Here is a 14,462-nt window from a genome sequence, read left to right on the forward strand (position 1 = left end):
AAAATTTATGGGCATTGAATCATCAGCAAGCAACATTGTCTCATGGATAACTTTAGATTTTGGAGTATTTTGAATACCAAAATTTCAGATAACCTATAATAAATAGATGCTTATGATGTTGCTAAGCTTTTGGAAATACTTAAGTTTAGCTGTTTGCTGCCTTGCTCTGTTTTCTTTTAATAATGGGTTTCTTGGCTCCAAATTGTGTTTAAAAGGTTTAGACATGTAAAGCAACAGATGGTGGAACAGAAGTTGCAAACCACCTGAACCGTTTCCTGATTTAGCACCGGCTAATAGATATTTTTATAACACATATTTTCACACCCTCCTATGACTGCCTAGCATTTGATTAGTGTACAGCTGCAAAATTAATACTGGTTCACCACTTAAGCCATTTCTTGGCTGAATCATTCATCTGCCTTGGGGTGGATTAGAGTAGATAACCTTTTCCGTGCTTTTTCGGTGCATTTTCTCTATTAATCCTCTGTTCCTTCCTCCTGTTCTGTACATCTGTCTGGTACATTGTTGGCCTCGGAATAAATGTTATAGTGATGAACTAGCAGCAACATGCCCTTGTTCGCCTTAGCCATTCAACTTGAAAACAATTACGAGAACTGAAGGCTGATGATGCCCTTCTAGTGTGCCCTGTGGAATGAATGAGACTTGGAAGATGAAGCATCAGTCCTTAGCTGTGTACAAGGAACATTGGTCCCTTTGGGCTACATCCCACGTTAGTCCCAACTAAAGTAGACCCAGCCAAGTCAGTTGGTCTTGTTAATGAAACTGGAGATATTTTTAACACAATTTCGTTGGGTCTAGTATTTAGTATTTAGGTCATCTGGGTGTGTTTATGGGGCTGTATCCACACTACAGGATTACAGTAGTCTCTTTGACTTTTCTACTTAACATTTCCTATATATTAAGTAGAGAAGCTAAAGAAAATCAAGCCAAAGTAGGTCTGTCTGATGCCATGTTTTTGTCAGCTTCTTAAGATGGAATTTTCTTTCCTTTCATTTCAAATCTTCCTTTCTTTGGATTTATAGAAGAGGTTGGATGGAAATTGGAGAAGTCTGAACAGATTTTTTTTTTCAATTTTTACTTATTTTGAAATTGAAATGTGATGCATGTATTCTGTTAAGGAACTCCTACGAACATTATTATCCCTGTTCATGTTGGCTGGTATGAGGCGGTCTTTGGATTGCTCTTTGAAATTGAATGGCTGGCACAGCATCATTTTTGTGTGATTCATGTGACACACAACGCCTCTAACATTTTCTCCCCTGACCCTTGTTGAATATTATTTTACATGTGCAAGGAGACTAGAAAGGAACTGTTTATTCAAGTTATATCGCCTAAGGAACAAATGTCTTCTGGTATTACGTGACCACCACTGTTCTTTTCATGTGTTTGTTTTCTAGCATCCTCCTGGTGAATTGAGAAGGAAATACAGTTCCTGTTCCACTATTTTCCTGGATGACAGCACAGTCAGTCAGCCCAACCTCAAATATACAATTAAATGGTGGGTATGGTTGCATTCTTTGGCTCAAAGAGACGTTGATGTTTTTATTATTTCTGGATAATTGTTGAACAAAGAACCTCTGAATGAAAAAGGAGAAGTAAACAAGTGCTCAAATTTCCTGCCATTTATTTCATGGGAATCTTCAGAAGTTCTATAGAGCATGTTGGTCTTATGTATCATGTTTGGGAGGAAAGGGGAATAGAAAGCCACTTTCCCTCGCTCTTCTTGAGCTTTAAATATAAAAAAATGTGCTTACAGTATTGGTAGGTATATCTGTAGTGTTAAAGCAGTGGTTTCCAACATTTTTTTGACCTGGGACCACTCTCCAACATTAGTACCAAAAGGGTTATGAATCAGTTGTTGGTCAACTTTAGATTCAGTTTGGTTATTTGGGGTGCTGATTCAGAAAATTGCATTGGATAGACCACATCAGCTCTAGTTTCTGATACAGAGCATATGCCTTCCAGTAGCCGCCATCTGCTCACCCACTGAAAACCATATTTAATAATCTAGAGCTGATATGGTCTATCCAATGCAATGTTCCAAATCAGCACTCCAAATAACCCCAGGAACGGGCCTAAAAATGAAGACACCAAGATGCCCTCGCTTCCAGGGAGGGAGGAGACGCAGCAGTAGTCAAGAGGCTTGTCGTTGTGCCTTTCATGGGTAGTCAGCCTCTCCCCTCCCAACATCCCCGTTGCCTCAGCACTATAAGAGGGTTTCATGAGACCAGTTGCTCTTGTTGCAATGGTGTAATAACAGTGAGAGCGCAGATCATATTTTTGTTCTTGGGGACACTTGTAGTCCATGGACTGCAGGTTGGGAACCACTGTGTTAGAGGGTAATGGGAGATGTCCTGGATTGAATTCACTCTCATGAAAGTTTGTTCCTATATGTTGTTGGCAGTGCAACATTAAAAGCCCATATATGTACTGACATGATTCCAAATGTGTTAATCTGGAGCCTTGTTGGTAATCACTTACTTTTTTCTACTTTTTTTTACACATCATAACACAGTACAACAGGCATTTTCAAATATTTCACTCAGATGTTTCCAACATCATATACTTAAAAGACAAAGACATTTTTTCCCAAAAATGTCAACACTTTTTCCCAAAAATGTCAACACTTTTTAATGAAAACTGTACCATGTTCCACTGTGGCCATTTTTAGCACCATGAGTTTAGACTTCTAATACTTTATTTATACAGTTTTATTTATGCACTATTTTTTCCCCAATATGGCTGTCAGCATGGACTAATACAGGGTTAGTCAAAATGCTGTATATTGGTTAAAACACAGTATACAGTATGTCATGCAAAAGTTTAAGAGCCATTAAACAAGCAAGCAAATTAAAACATTAATTTCAAACCATGAAAAGCACATCCAAAGGATAGGGAAAAAATAGAGCACGTCCCATTGAAAAACTTTTGTGCTCCAACTGAACCTCCCTTGGGAGGGATTTCCAGGGCGTAGGAGTAACTACTGAAAAGGCTCTTTTTAGAATCCGACACAGGAGCCCCCGGTGGTGCAATGGGTTAAACCCTTGTGCCGGCAAGTCTGCTGAGCGATAGGTCAGCCGTTTGAATCCAGGGAGAGCAGGTTGAGCTCCCTCTGTCAGCTCCAACTCCCCATGCAGGGACATTAGAGAAGCCTCCCACAAGGATGGTAAAACATCAGAACACCCGAGTGTCTCCTGGGCAGCGTCCTTGTAGACAGCCAATTCTCTTACACCAGAAGTGACTTGCAGTTTCTCAAGTTGTCCCTGACATGAAAAGAAAGTGTCAGACAAACCTTTCAGCATGGTGGGATTGTGGCAATGACTCTCCTTAAATATTATAAGACCAGGGGCATACATAAATAAATACTTTGGTAGAGGTTGGTGTGAAAATGGAAAAACAATTCTCTAGGAAACTCAAGGTTCTCCAGAGTAAATCTATATTGGAATTGTTTTGGAGAACTTAGAGATTTCTAGAGATAACATACTAAGCAAATCTATGAATAATCAAATCCACATAAGCTAAACCTGCAAATGTGGCAGAACAACCATACAAGCATCTCAGAACCCTATATGTTTGAAGGTTTAACGTTTCTGAATTTTCCCCCCAATTTCTTCGAAAAGATACAGTTCAATCTTAGAACACTAGTGGTATCCAAATGCTTGCATTTTTTTCAGTTTTGAAATGCTGGGAACATTCATGAGATATTCACAAATAATCCTCTTATGTCGTTCCTCCCATCCCACCCCACCCAATTATTTGTTCCCAACAGTCTTTGAAATCCTGTGAAAGGCACACCATAGCATAATTGGAACACACTGTCTGTCTTAACTCGTGATGTGTCGGAAAGGAAGGAAGGGACAGAGGGGGTGTTTTTTGTTCAAGTTCCTCTCAGAAGGAATTCTGGAACCATACCACACATTGATTTGTCTTTTGTAATTAATGTTCTGGTCTTTCATGGTTTGTGCCTTTCACTAAATCACAAGTCCAAATTATGTTTGTAAACAGTGAATCACTGACAAGTTGTCAACAAATAGAGGCAACAACTCAGTTATGTGTAATCAGCTGTATGTAGAATTAGTTCACTAGCTTGATTTGGGAAATTTCTATATATTTTTCCTAGGAGAAATATCGCCCTTTAAGTTTTGTTTTCAAAAGGAAATAGTTTCCAGCTATGGATAGAGCCCGCAGTAGAGCAATGGGTTAAACCCTTATGCCAGCTGAACTTGCTGACTGACAGGTTGGCGGTTCGAATCCGAGGAGCAGAGTGAGCTCCCTTCTATCAGCTCTAGCTCCCCATGCAGGGACATGAGAGAAGCCTCCCACAGGATGGTATAACATCACATATCCAGGCATGTTCTGGGCAACATCCTTGCAGACAGCCAATTCTCTCATACCAGAAGTAACTTGCAGTTTCTCAAGTCGCTCCTGACACAAACACACATACGCACAAACACACAGACACACAAAAGCTATGGATTTTTGAACCTGCTGATATGGAGGGCTGTCTGTATCTGGGTTTTGCATGATGTTTTGATCATCAGGCTATCTGCTGCATTTTGCGCTTGCTGCAGTTTGAAGGGCAGCCCCACAAGAGAGTGCATAGCAGTCTAGTTGATTCATCTCAGCAGATAGACTTCTGATAACTGTGGCCCCTTCTACATTGCCATATAAAATCTTGATTATCTACTTTGAACAGATAATACAGTGTACATTCGTATAATCCAGTTCAAAGCTGATAATGTGGATTATCTGATTTGATAATCTAGATTATATGGCAGTGTAGAAGGGGCCAGAGATTAATCTAAGAATACAAGATAACAACCTGTCCCTTCATGGGATGGGGAGGGGGTCAGCGTAGAAAGATGCTTATGAGGCCAATAGGAGAAAAATTCTGCAACTGCCTGTGAAAATTAGGAAAAACATGTAGGAAAATGTGGGAATGTCAACAGCAAACATTTACAACTGAATACAAAAATGTGAAAGGAAATTCAAGTGCAAGTCAGACTGGATCTACACTGCCATATAATCCAGTTCGAAGCAGATCCTCTAGATTCAGAAACTGGATTATATGGTAATATCGATCCAGTCTCAGTTTAAGAGCATTTCATGTTTCTAATTCAGATTTTGGAAAAGTTACTTTCTTGGAATGTAGTTCCCAGAATCTCACTGCAAACATAGCAACCTGGGAATTCTCAGAGTCATACTCCAAAAAGGAACTTTCCATACTCAGTGTAGATAGTAAATTCAATTATTTTTGCTGTCGTTTTACTGTTTCCTTAATCTATCTATATTATTCTCTCTTACTATGTGGTTATTTTTCCCACTGCTGCCTGAGATTTCCAATTAGGTTAGCATACACAATGGGTCCTTTATTTGCTTTTTGGATTTTCTTTTAATGTTTTCAAGCCATAGATCAGGGGTCCTCAAACTAAGGCCCGAGGACTGGATATGGCCCTCCCAGGTCATTTACCCGGCCCTTACTCAGGGTCAACTTACGTCTGAAATGACTTGAAAGCACACAACAACAACAATTTATTTACAGTTCTTATATTCCGCCCTTCTCACTCCTCAGGGGACTCAGGGCGGATTACAGTAAACACATATATGGCAAACATTCAATGCCAGTTTGACAAACAACATTTAACAGACAAAGGCTATTAAACTTTTTTTTTTTTCTGGCCGCCAGGGGAGCTGCTGCTTTTCATCGTCCATCAACGACACTGATGAAGTTCTTCCGCATTCCACATTCCCCCCGGAGTCTTCTTTCTTTATGGCCTCATAAATTAGTTAAATTTAGACTCCCACACAAGGTGGTCCCTTATTTTCCTACTTGACAGATGCAACTGTCTTTCGGGTTGCAAAGGTCGACAACGGGCTACACAATGCCTGGACACCCACTCCAGCCCGGGCTGGCTTCGAACTCATGACCTTTTGGTCAGAGTGATCTTAATGCAGCTGACACTCAGCCAGCTGCGCCACAATCTTATCTCATCAGCCAAAAGCAGGCCCACACTTCCCATTGAAATCTAAAAAGTTTATATTTCTTAAAATTGTGCATTTTAATTATTGTATTGGAGTGGTTTTTTTTGTTTTTTGTTTTTGTTTTTTGTTTGTCGTGTCAGGAGTGACTCCTGGTGTGAGAGAATTGGCCGTCTGCAAGGACATTGCCCAGGGGACGCCCGGATGATTTTGATGTTTTATCATCCTTGTGGGAGGCTTCTCTCATGTCCCCGCACGAGGAGCTGGAGCTGATAGAGGGAGCTCATCCACCTCTCCCCGGATTCGAACCTATGACCTGTTGGTCTTCAGTCCTGCCAGCACAGGGCTTTAACCCACTGCACCACCAGGGGCTGCCATTGCATTGTAGTGCAAAAACACTTAAAAGATATGTGTAATGTGCATAGGAATTCATTCCTGTTTTTTTCAAATTATAATCTGGCCCTCCAACAGTTTAAGGGACTGTGACCTGGCCCCCTGTTTAAAAAGTTTGAGGACCCCTGCCATAGATGATTGAATCCATGGATACAGAATTCGTGGATATGGAAGACTGACTATATGTGAAATTTAATAGGCTTTAGAAAATGTCACTCATATTCCAAGACTCTAACTCTAGATTTTCTTTTACAGTGTAGCTCTTGCAATATATTACCACATCAAAAACAGGTACGTTAATATTGGGGTAAACAAGAACATATCCCAACTAACTGGTTAATCTTTCCCCATTACAGGCACAGTTTGAAAGCAATGCAATAATGATTTAGGGCTTCTGCATAGGTTAACTCAGCAGCATTGGAATTGCAGGCCATTTCTCATGCTCCAGGGTCCCCAAGATTCCGGTTAACACTCAAAAGAGGAAAATGCTAAAGTAAACCCACTCTTATTGAAATGTGGTTATGAAGGATGAGATCCTTAAAAGATTGCTGAACTGCAATAGAGTTACATCTGGTATCAATTACAATATATGGATGCATATTTAAACCAACCTCAAAAGCTATATAGTTGCTTTTCCTAACTCTGCAGCTATTAATGTTTATATATGTTGCTGAGGACTTAAGTTTTGGACACTTCAGTCGCAAAATCTCCCAACCGGCAGATACTGAAGACAGTGATCCAAAAGAAAAGTAACTTATTGAAGCTCTGGTAACTGCTGTGAGAAAAAACAAAATGAGAAATTCCCCATCTCCCCCTCAATAAAGAAAAATGAGTCAGGAAATTCTGTTTCATTTCTTCCAATTTCTGCAGACATAGTATTAGCTCACTCTTAACAAATGGTAATTGGCAAGCTGAGGACTTGCATTCCCTATTGTATTCCTATTAGCTCAGTTTTTCCCATTTACACTGTTATGGTACAGTCTGTAACTTTCCCCAGGGCTGCTCTAAAGTTAAGTTTTAGAATTCAGGACATGGATTGAGCATGAATTTCAGAAAAAAGGATAACTAATATGACTGTCTTAGTTTTTTCTTTTTGCAGTAAGTTTGTCAAGTGAATCTCTGCTCATATTATCCTACATGTTGTCCAAGCGTCCTCTGCTGTATTCTGGTGGTACTACATTCTACCCAGCCTCAAGCAGTAATGTTAGAAAAGCTCATTTGGATCAAAACTATCATCTATCTCATTTGGCATCCTCTCACACACAATGTCCTTCCTAAAGAAAATATGCAGACTCCCCTTGTAATCAGTTTCTTGTAACAGAATCTGGAGTTTCCATATAGCCTCCATGACTTAATGCAGTGGACAAGTTCCTTCATCTAGAAGAATGGTTCCCAACCTTTTTTTGATCAGCGACCACTTGAACAGGGACCACTTTGACTTTGACTTTCCATAATTAGTACCAAAAGTGTTACGAATCAGGTTTTGGTCAACTTTAGATTCGGGTTGGTTATTTGGGGTGCTGATTCAGAAAATTGCATTGGACAGACCACATCAGCTCTAGTTTCTGATACAGAACATATGCCATCCAGTAGCCACCATCTTCTCACTCACAGAAAATTATAGAGCTGTTGTGGTAGTAGTAATCTTTCATGGGTAGTCAGCCTCTCCCCTCCCGAATTCTCAGTTGCCTCGACACTATAAGAGGGTTTCGCAAGACCAGCCGCTCTAGTTGCTGCCTGGTTTCGAGGCAATAGTATAGTAATGTTGAGACTGCAGACCATATTTTCATTCTTGCGGACCACTGGTGCTCCACGGACAACCGGTTGGGAATGAGTGATCTAGGAAAGGCTTCTCACTGGTTATGACATCTGTCATTCAACAAACCGAAAAATAGCAGATTGAAATAGATCCTCCAATGTGAGAAGTGTCTTTCCCTAGTTTTGGTTTTTCATGGTTTAAGAAGTTGTCTGCCTTTCTTCTCATCTTTCTCATTTTTTTCACAGGGACACAGATGGAAGAATGCTACTAGATATTTTTGATGAAAACCTCCACCCCCTATCGGTAAAGCATCATTTACCTCACTGTCTTAACATGCTTTTCATGAAGCGCTTTCCATCACTTCTCTTCCGCTCTTTGCAATGTCTGCTCCCATTATCCAATGTATTTTGTAGATTGCCCACTTTTTAAACAATGTCATTTTCCCCAGAAATCCGAAGTGCCGCCAGATTATGACAAACATGACCCAGAGCAAAAACAGATCTATCGCTTTGTCCGGACATTGTTCAGCGCTGCTCAACTGACTGCCGAATGTGCCATTGTCACCCTGGTGAGTACCCTAAGCCTTCTGGATGATGGTTTATAACTTGTGCCAGGTGTTCATTTCGCACATATATCTTGAAATGAGCATATGTGAAACATTAAAGTGTCTTCTCCGGGGGGGGGGGGGGGGGGGCTTGAAAATGACGCCTCTTTGTCTCATAGGAAAAATGTGTGTTTCAGTTCCTTCAAAAATATTGGAAAATTAGTTAGTGTTGAAGGTTTGTAAGAAAAACAAAACTTTGTATTTGAGGATAGTTGGTGAAAAATTCAATTTCAGAGATTTGGGCTTTTTCCCATGTAAGCCGCTCTGAATCCCTTTGGGAGATGGTGGTGGGATACAAAACTTAAGTTGTTGTTGTTATATGAGATTCACACCATCTGTTGATTTCCTAATGGGCCATAAACCCACTTCTAATGGACAAACTAGATATGGCATTTGTCATGTATGTTTACCCTTAAAGGTAAACGTTTCCCCTTGACGTTAAGTTTAGTTGTGTCAAATTCTAGGGGTTGGTTCTCATCTCCATTTCTAAGCCGAAGAGCAGGCGTTGTCCGTAGATGCCTCCAAGGTCATGTGGCCAGCATGACTACATGGATTGGCGTTCAAGGTGGTACCTATCCATCTACTCACATTTGCATGTTTTCAAACTGCTACATTGGCAGAAGCTGGGGCTAACTGTGGGAGCTCACTCTGCTCTCTGGATTTGAACCGCTGACCATTAACCCACTGCACCACTGGGGGCTCAGGTTTACCTTTAACAACACTTTATAAAAATTGTATAGCCAGTGTGGAAAGGGGAAGAGGAGACAGAAGTTCTGGCACAGGAAGAGGGAGAGTTTCCGTCACAGTCTGAATTGCCCCCCCCCCCCCCCACACACACACACATAAATGTGGCAGAGTAAATTTAAAATGATATGGCCCTGAGCTATTTCAGAAGATACTCCATGCTTGTTTGCTCTTTAGTAGCTCTTAGATGGTTTTGTTATTTAATTATTAAAAAAGGAATTATGCAGAATCAGGCAATGCAACAAACAGGAAGAACCATCTCCTAAGGAAAACTTCAAATAACAGGGCTCATTATGTTACATTTGGGTGACCACCTTAGAGCTCGACAAGCATAGAACTGACTCTGAGTGAATCTCACTTCTTCACTTGATCTTTCTAAAATCTCCATGTGTAAGTGATAGGTTGTGGGTTTTTTGTTTCTTTTGAGTCCAACAGAAATCCCAGACATGAAACTGCTTCAGTCCGAAGCAGCTATGTATGATCGCAACAGCTAGGTTGTTAGCCTTACAGCTTGGACTTTTTTTCAAATTACCCATACCCTGAATATATCCCACAGAAATGGAAATTTGTGCTACAGTTTATTTAGGTTCTGGAGAGCTATGTCGTTCCCACTTTTCAGCTAGAGAAATATTACATTACCTGGTTGCCTGGAATTTCAGATGGTCACCTAAAGCCCCATTTACTTTCTACCTGGCTCTGCGAGGCAGATTGGAAAAACCTAGGTTATACATATTTTTTAAACTACATGCAGTCCCCGGGCTATGAACAAGATAGTGATGATGTTGATGATGATTTATTTGTAACCCATCCTATGTCCTCTCGGGGGCGGTTTCCAACAAAAGTGACAAAGTGGCAAGCATTTAATGCCAAAAACAGGCAAAAAACAAATTAAAAGTAGTGGATAAAACATTCTTAATATGAACTTATAAAACTAATTGAAAATAACCAAAAATTAAGCTTAAATAAATATAATACAAACATATTGTAGGCTTGTTCCTAAGTTGAATTTGCATAGAAGTCAGAACATATATGAGAAGACAGGAAAGCTTAGAGAAGACAATTATGCTGGGGGGAAAGGAAGGAAAAAGGAAGAGGGGCCGACCAAGGGCAAGATGGATGGATGGTATCCTCGAAGTGACTGGCTTGACTCTGAAGGAGCTGGGGGTGGTGACGGCTGACAGGGAGCTCTGGCGTGGTCTGGTCCATGAGGTCATGAAGAGTCGGAAGCAACTGAAGAAATGAATAACAACAACAGAACACGTACATTTTTCAAGTGTAATTCCAATAAAAAAATATTTAATTCGTTTGAGATAGAAGTTAAGATCCTTGTAACTTTTGTTTTGCTATCTGTGTCCCTGTTCAGAAGAGTTCGCTCACTTTCTGTGAGAAAATTTTGGGTTGTTGTGGAAACAAGAATTGGTGATAAAGCTTCAGTGGAGACACCTTTTCCCCATGATAATAACTCTTTCAGGAGTGAATTTCCCTTCCTAGGGGTAGATTTCCTCTCACCTCCAACTAGGAGTTACATGTAAGTTGGAAATCTGTCATTCAGGAACTGCCTGTATTGAAAAAAACAAAAAAAATTATGGTTCCCCCTCTCTTCCCTCCAGCAATGCACTTCATATAGACCAATAAATTTGTGGAAAGTATGCCTTCCTAGAAAAGATACTCGAGTGTCTTTTTGGCAAGGCACATAAAAATGTACAGAAGCTTATTGTGGAGTGTGACATGGGTATGTGTTTGTTCACCATTGTTCTGTACAGTAAAGGGATCTATTTAAAGAGCCCAGACTGGATTATCTGTGGCTCAGGCCAAGGGATACGGTTACAGGCTCCCCTGCTGATTGATTAATATAATGCACAGGTGGGGTTGGTCATCGGACAAGCATCCTGAGGATGTTACAAGCTGGAATGTTTCCATGTTTGTAAGACTAAGTCTTAAATCACTGTAGCTTCAGGCAAAGAATCTTGGACAACTATCGGTAAGTGACAAGGGCATTAATAAGAGCTGATGGATGCTGAAGGGGCCGTCTGAGTGACTGGCGCACATTTATGGCTGACGTGAAGTGATATTTAAACACACAGACACACACACACACACATCTCCATTGTGTGCGTCTTGCCAAGACAAGTTGAAAAAATTTGAATAGCTGGCTGTGATCATTATCTACTTTAGAATAAGATTTTTGAGAAAGAATTTTTCAGGGAGGTGAAGTGGCAATAGCTGTTTAGTCAATGAGAGCTGTATGATTCTCTGCTCCTTTGTTGAAGGTTCATACCATTTAAAAACATTTGTCTTGCATATGTATGCTTGGAAGTAACTATGGTCAGCCAGCCATATCCGTGGATTCAATCATCAGTGGCTTGCATTTTTAAAAAATCCAAAAAGCATGCCTTGATTTTGCCATTTTCTATAAGAAACGTTTTACTACACCATTGTATGCAATGGACTTCAGCATCAATGGATTTTGATATCTATAGAGCAGTGGTTCTCAACCTTTTTTTGTCCAGGGACCACTTTGACCAGGGACTACTCGCCAACATTGTACCAAAGGGTTATGAATTAGTTTTAGGTCAGCTTTAGATTTGGTTTGGTTATTTGGGGTGAGGATTCAGAAAATTGGATTGGATAGACCCCATCAGCTCTAGTTTCTGATTCAGAGCATATGTCATCCAGTATCTGTCTATCTGTCTGTCTGTCTGTCTGTCTGTCTATCTATCTATCTATCTATCTATCTATCTATCTATCTATCTATATCTATACACCTAATAAAAGTGAAAAATGTGGTGGAGGTGTCCACTTACACAGACAGACTTCTGTTTCCCCAAAGAGCTATAACTTCCACCATCCAGGAGACACTAATGGCCCTCCCTCCAAGGTACGTTACAGGTTACAGTGAGCACCACCTCTCAGGGTTCCTTTCTCTCTCAGTTGGTGTGGACTTTGCATGAACCCACCCACTGCCTCTCGCTTAACTCTTTCCTACCATTTCCTATGGCACACAGCAAACAGAAGAATTGATTAGCAACTGAACAGGGGTTTGGGGTACTGACTCAGCAGGATGGAAGTTGTAGTTCACCCTGCATCAAGACACAGCACTGTGACCCCCACCCACAATGGACCTGGACCACATTTAACACACAGAACCCCCATAACCAACTGAACATACTGCAGGAGTTTGTGGGGATTGACCTTGATTTTTGGAGTTGTAGTTCACCTGCATCCAGAGAGCACTGAACCCAGCCAGCATCGGATCTGGACCAAACTTGGCACACAGACACAAGATGTCCAGCTGTAAATACTGGCAGGTTTTGGAGGTGATTGTCTGTGGCATATGGGAGTTGTAGTTCACCCTTATCAAGAAAACACTGAACCCAGTCAGTGATGTATCTGGACCAAACTTGGCACACAGACCCAATATGGCCAGCTGTGTATACAGGCCTGGTTTGCGGAGGATTGACCCACGATTCTGGAAATTGTAGTCCACCTACATTGTTACATATTTTCTAATGGGAGCATTCATAAACAGCAAAATGAAAGACTGGCTTTTTTCTAATAAATAGGGTTTCTAATTAACTAAATGATATTACCTAGCACCCCAAAACAAACAATGCCTTTTTCAAATAACCCAGGCACCGCTGGGTACCCATGCTAGTATGTAATAATCTAGAGCTGATGCAAATCCAATGCAATTTTCTGAAACAGCACCCTTAATAACCCCAGGAATAGGCCTAAAAACAAAGACATAAAGAAAAAAAATGGTTGGGCTGTGTTATTATTTGCATGTCTTGCGGGCCTGATTTTAGGCCCATGGATTGGGAACCACTGCCATAGAGCTTCTGGAACCAAACCCCAGTGGATACCAAGGGCTCACTGTAGCTATTTCTTTTTTAAAAGAAGATATTGGCTTGATGGATATGTAGTCCCAGCAACAAGTAATAAGGATTGCTTTAAGCAAAAAATGTGTGTTCAGTCTCCATGTATCCAAGGGCTTATCACTTATATTCTAACCATACCAATTCCCAACATTCCAGATATGGACCGCTACATGTTTTTGAGTAATGTGGCCTGAGTTTGGTTTAACTGAGTTCAAGATTGCTTAATGACTAAACAGTTTGTACTGTGTTTTTCATTTCATTCTACTGTGTAATTATTTTGTTTTACTGTTAAAATAGAAAAACCTCTATGACCTAGGTTTTTAGTAAAGCATTTTCCAAAAACAGACCCAGAAGTTGAGAAATCTCTACTCCGTCATATGCAAACCCTATGTCCTTTCAGCTGCAAACTTATTTGATGGCAACTGCTCTAAATGAAGTTGCTGTGTGCCTTTCAGTATGCATTTGTATCTCTTCTTGTGTTTTATGTTTTTTTGGGGGGTGTTGTGGCAACTCAAAAGCAACCCTATTATGGTTTGATTGGCAAGATTTGTTCAGGTGGGAGTTGGCTTTCCCTTACGAGGCAGAGTGAGATTGTAAACAATGCCTAGTTTTTACTTCTCTTTGAATCATTTGTGCTAAAGCATTGGAGACTTTCTCCTCTGTATAGAATCAAAATTACAAAATCCCCTATTACAAATTTAATGGGGCATTTGTAGCTTGGCTTTCTACATTGCCACACTAAGCCTGTAATATGAGAAGCATAGGATCATTCAGGATCTATAGAAGTTGCTGTTTTCTTTGCTTTGACATCAGCTGAGGTCCCTTCCTGCTAGATCCATTTTTGTCAGGAGTTCTGCAAGGAATCTGAACGGGAAGCTGTCCATTATTGACTGTCTCCTTCCAGGGTTCAAAACCAAAACATCTATTTTTCTGCTGTCCTTTAAATTCCCTGTCATTGGAAAGACCCTTGTATAATTCCTTCCCTTGGGGCTTGTTCCACGCCAGTAAATCTTTGGTTTTCAGAACCTCATAATTATTCTGAGCTGGGTTTTGATTCTCTCAGAAACCTTCTGAGCACTTTTAA

The 14,462-nt window shown here is 40.5% G+C and overlaps 1 protein-coding gene across 1 annotated transcript in view; it reads left to right on the forward strand.

Annotated features, from left to right (window-relative positions):
• Positions 1 to 14,462, forward strand: part of CCNY (cyclin Y) — a 134,846-nt gene that overhangs the window by 109,056 nt on the left and 11,328 nt on the right. The window contains exons 4-7 of the mRNA XM_060782533.2: positions 1,419 to 1,519; positions 6,649 to 6,684; positions 8,398 to 8,455; positions 8,601 to 8,720. Of these exons, the coding sequence (XP_060638516.1) occupies positions 1,419 to 1,519; positions 6,649 to 6,684; positions 8,398 to 8,455; positions 8,601 to 8,720 (315 nt within the window). The remainder of the gene's footprint in view (positions 1 to 1,418; positions 1,520 to 6,648; positions 6,685 to 8,397; positions 8,456 to 8,600; positions 8,721 to 14,462) is intronic.

The sequence above is a fragment of the Anolis sagrei genome, chromosome 6 (genome assembly GCF_037176765.1).
Source record: "Anolis sagrei isolate rAnoSag1 chromosome 6, rAnoSag1.mat, whole genome shotgun sequence".
In the NCBI taxonomy this organism is placed as follows: domain Eukaryota; kingdom Metazoa; phylum Chordata; class Lepidosauria; order Squamata; family Dactyloidae; genus Anolis; species Anolis sagrei.